This window comes from Myripristis murdjan, chromosome 11 (genome assembly GCF_902150065.1).
Source record: "Myripristis murdjan chromosome 11, fMyrMur1.1, whole genome shotgun sequence".
In the NCBI taxonomy this organism is placed as follows: Eukaryota; Metazoa; Chordata; class Actinopteri; order Holocentriformes; family Holocentridae; genus Myripristis; species Myripristis murdjan.
In genome coordinates this window covers 996,953-1,006,328 of record NC_043990.1, presented here as the reverse complement: position 1 = coordinate 1,006,328, position 9,376 = coordinate 996,953, and the positions used below count along the sequence as shown (strand labels likewise).

Sequence of the window (9,376 nt, the reverse complement as noted above, 5' to 3'; positions counted from 1 at the left end):
GAATTGTTAGCTGCTGCCGCCAAATAACTCCAATAAACATGAAGAACCTTTAGCACTTTAAAGAACCACAGAGAGTGAGTGGAGAACCAGCCCCTAAATAAAGAGGTTCTCCAGCTGCTGATGGTTCTTTGTGTTTTGTTGTGTCTTTTTTCAGTTTGATTTTCTCACAGATCGGCATTTGAATGCAACGCTGTGTAGCAGCCAGTCTGGAAGGCGTGGTGAACGTCAGATTTTCCCAGCAGGGCCTGAACGCACACTAAGACTTTAACACTCCTCATCTAAGATTAGACCTATTCCAAGGCATTAACACACACACACACACACACACACACACTCACTACAGTGCCTCTGCTGGACGCTGCATTTCCTCGTCTCTCTTCTCTCTTATTTTTAGTGGCAGGAGTGGATCCTGAACCCTGCATCTAATTAAATCAACCCAAACTCAGCACTGACTGGAGACACTCGTTTTGCACATGTCCTGACTAAAAAAATGAGACCGCAGGCTGGTTTGGAGAGCAGAAATCCTTCATGATGAGGATTCTGCCTACTAATTTGAAAGGAACAAGAAGGAAGTGCAGGTTGTCAACTTCCTGCTGTGGTATTTGATTAGGTCTGTGGACATCAGCCTGACGTTTTTTTTGGACTTGGACATTTTTCAGGCGCCTTGAGGAAGACATCAGAAGGAGCCGGAGCTTTGCTGAGGCGGCTTGTGCTTTTCTCTCCGTCCGTTAAAATATCCCAGCATCCTCAAACTAATCACGGCTCCCTGGCATCGAGCCGGGGCATCTTCCCAAAACCAAGGTTATTACAGTTTTTCTTTTTTCATCAAGTTTTATTTTTATTTAATTGTGGCTCTCTATTTTCAATGTCAGTTTAGTTTTAATTTGTTTTTAAAGCAGGTTTGCTGGTGTAGTTTGGTTTTTACTTGCTTGAAAATGCTTAGTTTAAGTTTAGTTTGATTAGTTCTTGTGTTGCTTTTAGTCATTTTTGTAAACTGGGCTGTTTGTCAGGGATGAGATTCAAAAAGATCAGAAAAAATATTTTGAGTAATAAAAACTCAACAAAACATCAAACCATTAAAAAAAAGTCTTCACTGAGGAGGAACGACCAAATAAAGTGTCAGAAACCAAACCTATTTTTGTTCTGTAAACACACAATACAGTTTCAGTTAGTTATTGTTTGTTTTTGAAAAACCTTCAGTGAAATTGATTGATGGTTTTCATGGTTTTGTTTTTGCTGTTTAATCGGGACGGCAGTGATGTGTTTACTGGAGTTACTGGAGTCTCACCAGTTATTACATGACATATTCAGCTATGCTGCATTCATGGGCTGCTGGGAATGTACAACATCTGGAGCTGAAAGGCAGCGTTGCGTTCACGGGCTGCGGCTCTGTCAGATTACGCTGCGCTCAGTGACTTGTAGTGTTTTGTTAACAGTTTGTGAGGCGATGTGACGGCAGCAGGAGCTCCTCTGGCGAGCTGCCCTCTCTTACCTGCACACAGCGCTCCGGGCTCAAGACGACTTATTTGTGTGTGTGTGTGTGTGTGTGTGTGTGTTTTGGCGTGTGTGTGGCAGGGGAAGGCTGGCCGTCGCGGAGCCAGACGGTGTCTGCAGCTCCAGCTGAGGGCGGCGAAGGCGGCATGGCTGCACGCGGGCTGTGGGCCGAGTGCTGGGAGCACACAGCCGGGCTGTGGCAGGAGCTGAGGGACAACCAGCTGCTCAAGTACGGAGCCATCACCACCGTCTCGGCCGTCAGTAAGTCCTTACCTGAGCTCAGGACAGACTCTGCAGGGTCAGGCTGTGGTGAGGAGCGAGGAACGCCACTTACAGACAACTGTTTTACCTCATAGATAGATAGATAGATAGATAGATAGATTTACTTTATTGATCCCAAACTGGGAAATTCCCACGTTACAGCAGCATCAATAGAAACATAAAAATAAAATTAAGAACAAGTATATACAATAAAGACTAAATATATACAATAAAGACAATAAAGACCCAAATAATAATAATAATAACCCAAAATATACGAAGCACTTTGCTCCGTTCTTTATGTTGTTGTGCTCATTTGACATTCCTCGGAGCGTGAGGAAACACACTGCTGTTTCCTGCCATTTCAAACTGCGAGCACAAGTTTCCACTGTGTGTCCTGTTTTTACACACCTCCTCAGGTAAAAACAGGACAGCTGCTCGTTCCAAAACACACACAGAGAAGTCAGCAAGCAGCAGGAACTTTCTCAGATGAGGCATATTGCAATGAATTTTATATAGGAGCATCTGTCTGTCTGTCTCTCTGTCTGTCTGTCTTCCTGTCTGTCAGGTTAGTTTTCAAAACTTGGCCACTGGTCACAATAAAATGACCAGAACTGATTTAAATGAAGTCCAGAATTAAATGTATTCTGTGTGTGAAAGTAAAGCTGACTTTTATTTATTTATTTATTTATTTTTTTACACGAGGGTTAGTGATCTTGATGAAAGTCTCAGGTGTATAAATGAATAAATTTTACATGAAGGACTTGAAACAGAAGCAGTTTTGTGAAGCGCTGTGCCGGCAGGACTGATCGCGGTCCAGCGTTTTCCTCTGTAATCCTGCAGTAAATCTCATAGTTCCCTGAGATTATCATGAGGTTTGGTAATCAGATTAGTGATGGGGGTCTTTGTTAAATTTCCAAACCGTATGCTGCGACGCACACCGGCCCTCTCCGCTCCCCCGCGTTCCTCTCCTCCGCCCACGTCGCCTCTTAATCCCCATCCCAGCTCCTTAATCTCGCCCGGCTCCGCTTCATTCAGCCCTCAGAAGACATGCAACGGTTCCTCATCAGCCGAATTTGATTCACATCCATTTAAAAGCCACAATGGATTTGATATAACTCAATTTTATTTATGTTTTTTTTCTCCTTCTGGACATCACAAACATAGATTTAGACTCTTAGATCACCTTTCCAAGTTAGTTGGAGGCAAAATTACAGCGATTTCCGTTTTTTTTTTTTTTTTTTTTAGTCATTATGCTAATTATTCAAATTACACAACATGCAACATTTAGCAGTCAAGTTGAATTTCTTCCACTAAGCCTGTAAATGACATTTTAGTCATGAGAGTTCACAGGAAACAGCGCTGCTGGCTGTCATATCAGCTGTACGGCGCTTTCCAGGAGACTCTTGCTCGATGGTTCGCGGCTCCGTTCATCTTTTAAAACAACTTGTTTGAACAGCTGCTGATTTCCAGTCCTTTCACCACGGAGACGTTCAGAAATCCCTTAGATATTTAATTTTTACAGCAAAAAGTTGTTATCAGCCACAGAGCAGTCGTGTTAATATTTCCCCACTAAGTGGATTAGGAAAAGTTTCCAGCAGCTTGTTCATCCTGATGCATGACTTTTAGACAGTCTTGCCCTGCGGCTTCAGTGTTTTGCGTTTCCTCTTCAGGTCTGGTCGTACTGAGGAAGTGGGTCGCCGGCGGCGTGTGCCACAGCCAGGCGAAACTTCACGGAAAGACGGTGGTTATCACCGGCGCCAACACAGGCATTGGCAAGGAGACGGCGTTGGACATGGCCAGGAGAGGTGAGTTCAGGGCAGGAGACGATAAACAGCACAGAGGAGATCAGACATATAAATAGAAATGTCGTCAGCGTCTGGCTTTACTGACACAGCACCTTGCTATGCAAAGATCCTCACTAACAAAAAATAATGAAACAAAGAAAAACATAGTAAAAACAAATGAAACGCACAATTCAACCAGTTCTGTGTATAAAAACATCAGGAAAATAGATACAGGAGAACAGATGATCAGTGTTTATAGGAAAATAGCAGCATGATTTTTTTTCAGTATGAATGATGACAGGAACTTTGTAGGAGTCAGCAGGTCAAACCGAAGACGACCTCCCCTGTTTTCTTTGTGTTCATCTCAAGAGCGCTGTCGTCTCTTTGGGATGACAGACAGAGACTTGGTGTGTGAGGGGGGTGGTGTGTGTGTGTGTGTGTGTGGCTGGGAAGCTGTCAGGGCCCTGCTGTGTTTCAGGGGCCCGGGTGGTGATGGCCTGCAGGGATCTGTCCAAGGCGGAGCAGGCCGCCTCCGAGATCCGCCAGGCGACAGGAAACAGCGAGGTGTTGGTGCGACACCTGGACCTGTCCTCCCTCCGCTCGGTGCGACACTTCAGCACCGAGCTGCGAGCCGCCGAGAAGCGCCTGGACATCCTCATCAACAACGCAGGTGTGTGTGTGTGTGTGTGTGTGTGTGTGTGTGTGTGAAAACGTTTGACTAACTTCATGCCTTTTTATGATGCTGTATCAAGGCCACTGTGGGGAGAAGAAAAATTACAAAGCTGGGGGACGTGGGGATATATTTTGAGAAAAACTCTTTCTTAGATTAAAGTCATTAAGTTCCAAGAAAAAAACCTGGATATTTTTGAGATTAAAGAGGTAAAAAAACTCACAAATTTATGAGAAAAAACCCCTCATAGAACTGGTTTCTCTGCTTCTCTCTGTCAGCGGCCAAACTGGTTTTCACTGTTTTATTCTCGTACATTTGTGACTTTATAATCTCAGAATTTTTTTTTCTCATAAATTTAGCACTTTATTAGTTAATTTACAAATTTAATCTTGGAATTTCTGAGTTTATTTCCCCTCCCTTGGCTTTCTATTTTTTTTTCCGGTGTACGTTCTCTCTTGCTTTCTGACTTCTTTCCTCTCCTCTCCCTGCTTCCTTATTTCCTATGTGTCCTCTCCCTGCCCTCTCTTCCTTCCTTCCTTCCTTCCTTCCTTCCTTCCTTCCCTCACAGGGGTGATGATGTGTCCTAAAATGCTGACAGACGACGGCTTTGAGATGCAGCTGGGTGTCAATCACCTGGGTCACTTCCTGCTGACCAATCTGCTGCTGGAGCTGCTGAAGAGCTCCGCCCCCAGCCGCGTGGTCACCGTCTCCAGCGTCGTCCACGACAGAGGCACGTTCGCCCTCCGTCACTTTCACATCCGCTTGAATCCTGACCTGTAAATCAGCAGTGCAGCCAGGCAGCGTGACGCCCCCCGCTGGTGTCTGACGGTGGTTACGGTCACCAGCGTGTCGCCAGCCAATGGCAGAGCCTCGCCATGAGGAGGCGGAGAGAGTTTAAACTCACCTCAGCTTTATTAGCTAACACAGCAGAGCAGATGAGGGGGAGCAAAATGATGATGATGATGATGATGATGATGATAATAATGAACTTTATTTCTATAGCACCTTTCAAAACCAGAGCTACAAGGTGCTTCACAAAATACAATAAAGGTGCAGTTACAGAAAAATAAAACAAACAGAATATCATACACAGAAAATACAGTAAAGATAAGGATTTCAAGAGGTGGTCAAACAGAGAGAGATTAAAATATAAAATGAAATAAAAAAAAACATTAAAACATTTGGATATACATTATAAATAGGGTTAGGGTTTTTAAAAGCTTTTTAAACTGAGACCGCTGATTTCTTCTGATCTCTGCTGATTTTTGCTGATCTTCTAATTTACTGATCCCTGCAGATCTGTTCATGTCTGCTGATCTCTGCTGATCTCTGCTGATCTCTGCAGGGAAGATCCACTTTGACGACCTGCACTTTGAGAGGACGCCCTACAGCCCCCTGACCAGCTACAGGCAGAGCAAGCTGGCCAACATCCTGTTCACCAGAGAGCTGGCCAGCAGGACCCGAGGTACCACCAGTGCTACTACCAGTACAACTGGACAGAGTACTGCAAACTGCTACCCAAGTAGAAGTACTGTTCCTCTGCTGGTATCTGACTGCAGTACAAGTAGAAAGTAGAAGTACTGTTCCTCTGCTGGTATCTGACTGCAGTACAAGTAGAAAGTAGAAGTACTGTTCCTCTGCTGGTATGTGACTGCAGTACAAGTAGAAAGTAGAAGTACTGTTCCTCTGCTGGTATGTGACTGCAGTAGAAGTAGAAGTACTGCTCCTCTGCTGGTATGTGACTGCAGTAGAAGTAGAAGTACTGCTCCTCTGCTGGTATGTGACTGCAGTAGAAGTAGAAGTAGTGCAGTAAAAATCTCCTGCAGTAAAAGTCCAAAGTGTCTCATGTCAAATGTCCTGGCAGTAAAAGTGACTGAGCTCCTTTTTCCAAACAGTAACTGTGTTAGCTGGGATCTTTTCCAGAGAACACGCTGCACACTGCATGCTTTTAAAGGGGCATTACACTCAACTGAGGTGAGGACCCTGGAGACTCAACTGACACATGTGGTGTGAGCACAGAATGTGATGGTAGAGTCTACATGGTTCTCATCCTCCACACTTGTTCCACATTTTTTCACCAGTTGAGTCTAAATGGTCCTCACTGCAGTTTTTCATGGTGCAGCTTTTATTGTGAAATTTAGAAATGACAAAAAGTAGAAGCAGGTTCCTCTTCTTATCTTTGCTGACTGAGCTTTTATTGTGAAAGGTTCCACAGTCTGTTCTCTGTAATGGATCTGATTTAAAATGCAGTGAAGACAAAACTCAGAACAAAGAAATGGACTGAAGGAAAAGTCAAATCACTGACTTAAAAAAAAAAAAAACCCTCAAAGAGCTACAAAAAGGAAGAAAAACGCTGCTCAGCTGCAGCAACATGAGGAGATGTGAGTCGTTAATTCCACCTGTGACTAAAACTCCTATTAGTAGTACCATTAGTACACTGTTACAGACACTAATACAGACATTATCACTAAAACTATTACTACTACTACTACTACTACTACTACTGCTACTACAATGTGCTCTCCCTCTGAGCTCAGTGTGTGAAGCTGTGTTCTCATTACAGAGCAGAGTGACTGACTTTCCCCTCACACGTCTACCAGTAAATACTGACGCTCTGACGTAACACCTGCGCCCTCACTGAGTGTGTGTGTGTGTGTGTGTGTGTGTGTGTGTGCAGGTTCGGGGGTGACGTGCCTCTGCCTGCACCCCGGGGTGATCCGCTCCGAGCTGGGCCGGCACGTGGAGACCCGCTGGCCGGCGGCGGCGGCGCTGCTGCGGCTGCCCGCCCTGCTGCTTATGAAGACGCCACGGGAGGGAGCGCAGACCTCCATCTACTGCGCCGTGACGCCCGGCCTGGAGGAGCACAGCGGCTGCTACTTCAGGTCAGACACACACACACACACACACACACACAAACACACACACACACACAGTGTCTCCCAGCAGTGATGCAGCCTCAATCTGTGTGTGTGTGTGTGTGTGTGTGTGTGTGTGTGTGTGTGTGTGTGTGTGTGTGTGTGTGTGTGTCACAGTGACTGCAGGGTGAAGAGGCCAGCTCCTGAGGCCAGAGATGACCTCACTGCCCGAAGATTATGGGATGTCAGCGCCCGGCTGGTCAATCACTATAGCAACTGAAGGCAACCAGCACCGCCCCCTTAGTAGTACTACTAATTATACTACTATTACTACAGTTACTACTACTGCAAATTGAACTATTACTACTGCTACCACTACTACTGTTACTACCATTATTATTATTAATACTACTGCTATTATCACTACAACTAATAATAATTATACTACTATTAACACTACTACTACTACTGTTACTAATTCTATTACTACTACTACTACTAATTATACTATTACTACTAATCTACTAATTTAACTATAACTTCTACTACCTCTACTACCACTACTAATTTCACAGCTATTACTACCAATTCTACAACTAGTACAGCTACTACTACTGTCATTGCTACTTCTATTGCTGTTATTACTACTAACTACTTACTTACTACTACTACTAATTTTACTTTTACTACTACTTCTACTGCTGTCACTGTCACTGAGGTGAATGGTGTAAAAGTTGGTTAACTGTGAGTGAAGTGTTGTGACTGTGGATCTTTCTGTATGAGCAAAGCATCGATGAAAATTAAAAACACTGCAAAACGTTGTTTGGGCATTTCTTGTTATTGTCATCGATTAAGACACAAGCACAACATCAGTGTCAGCGTTACTTCTGTCGCCCAGTTCAAACAACCTCAGGCGACCAAAGTGCTGCACAGGCTCAAGAAAACACGGCAAAAACAGACAGAAACACATGGAACACATGGAACCCACAAATTAATAATCAAAGATAAATGACAGAGCAGCAGCAGGACAGAAGAGAGTGAGTTATTCCATAAACTGGAGGTTGAGTTAAGGTTAGTTATTATTATTATAGATATTCCTTAAACTGGAGGTTAAGTTAAGGTTAGTTATTATTATAGATATTCTATAAACTGGAGTTAAGGTTAGTTATTATTATTATAGATATTCCATAAACTGGAGGTTGAGTTAAGGTTAGTTATTATTATAGATATTCTATAAACTGGAATTAAGGTTAGTTATTATTATTATAGATATTCTATAAACTGGAGGTTAAGTTAAGGTTAGTTATTATTATTATTATAGATATTCTATAAACTGGAGGTTGAGTTAAGGTTAGTTGTTATTGTTAGAAAAATGTGCTGCTTATCTTACACTAAGTAAGAAAGAACAGAGTGTTTGTGCACAATGTTGGAACATAACGTTCTCATGTATCTTCTTGTTGTTCATGTTCGCTCTCACCACAGAACACAACTGTAGCGTCTTGCACTGCAACCCACTTATCTTACCTCCCTCCCAGGTGAGTCTCCATGGCAACAATGACGTGTATGACTGGACAACAATCATGCACATAAAGACTCACATGCTCAACTTTTTCTTCAGATAACTCTGTACTGTTGACTCAAGAACATCCCCACGGTGGTCTTCTTTGTTTTGTTTTGTTTTGTGTTACCTGTTTTTTTTTTTTTTTCTGTTTTATTGTGTGCACTGCCTTGCACCCTTTTTCTTTTTCCTTTCCCGGGTTAGGGATGGGGATGGAGTAGATTGAGGGGGGGGGGGGGGACGGCAACAGGGGACGCATACCAAGGGTAACTTATCTTATCCGCCATGTACTGTAACATCTACTGCCCCCTGTGGAAAATCTCTTAATAAAAAATTGGTCAAAAAAAAAAAAAAAAAAAAAAAAAACTCTGTACTGTTGTTCTGACTGTACTATTATAGATATTCCATAAACTGGAGGTTAAGGTTAGGTGAAGCTGTTTAACATGAAGAACGTGACCAACTTTAATAAACAACAACAAACACGTGACTTCATGCACAAGTTTTTTTTTCCATTTATAATAATTTGTAATAAATTATTGATGCAGCTGTATTTTGAACGTCAAACGTGTGGGTATAGCTTTAGACTATTATCATTATTATTATTTGTTGTTATTATTGTAATTATTGTTGTTGTTGTTATTGTTATCATCATCATCTTTGATATGTAAAATCAGAATCAGAGACACTTTATCAACCCCGTTGATCATGATTATGTCAGAACTATGACCACAAGGATTGAACCCAATCGCAC

General features: G+C 42.9%; 1 protein-coding gene across 1 annotated transcript; it reads left to right on the top strand.

Moving 5' to 3' along the window:
* The first annotated feature begins 312 nt into the window (after positions 1-312).
* LOC115367786 (retinol dehydrogenase 12) lies at positions 313-7,476 on the top strand. Its single transcript, XM_030063704.1, has 8 exons — positions 313-801; positions 1,576-1,755; positions 3,429-3,563; positions 4,021-4,212; positions 4,781-4,942; positions 5,558-5,677; positions 6,890-7,094; positions 7,245-7,476. The coding sequence occupies exons 2-8, from the start codon at positions 1,641-1,643 to the stop codon at positions 7,345-7,347; spliced, it is 1,032 nt and encodes a 343-aa protein (XP_029919564.1). The 5' UTR covers positions 313-801; positions 1,576-1,640; the 3' UTR covers positions 7,348-7,476.
* The last annotated feature ends 1,900 nt before the right edge of the window (positions 7,477-9,376 follow it).

Bases quoted from the DNA above. Each gene is read 5' to 3' on its own strand.
- LOC115367786 (XM_030063704.1), top strand. From the start codon at position 1,641: ATGGCTGCACGCGGGCTGTGGGCCGAGTGCTGGGAGCACACAGCCGGG. The intron at 3,564-4,020 runs GTGAGTTCAGGG...GCTGTGTTTCAG, and splicing joins GTTGGACATGGCCAGGAGAG to GGGCCCGGGTGGTGATGGCC. The intron at 4,943-5,557 runs GCACGTTCGCCC...TGATCTCTGCAG, and splicing joins CAGCGTCGTCCACGACAGAG to GGAAGATCCACTTTGACGAC.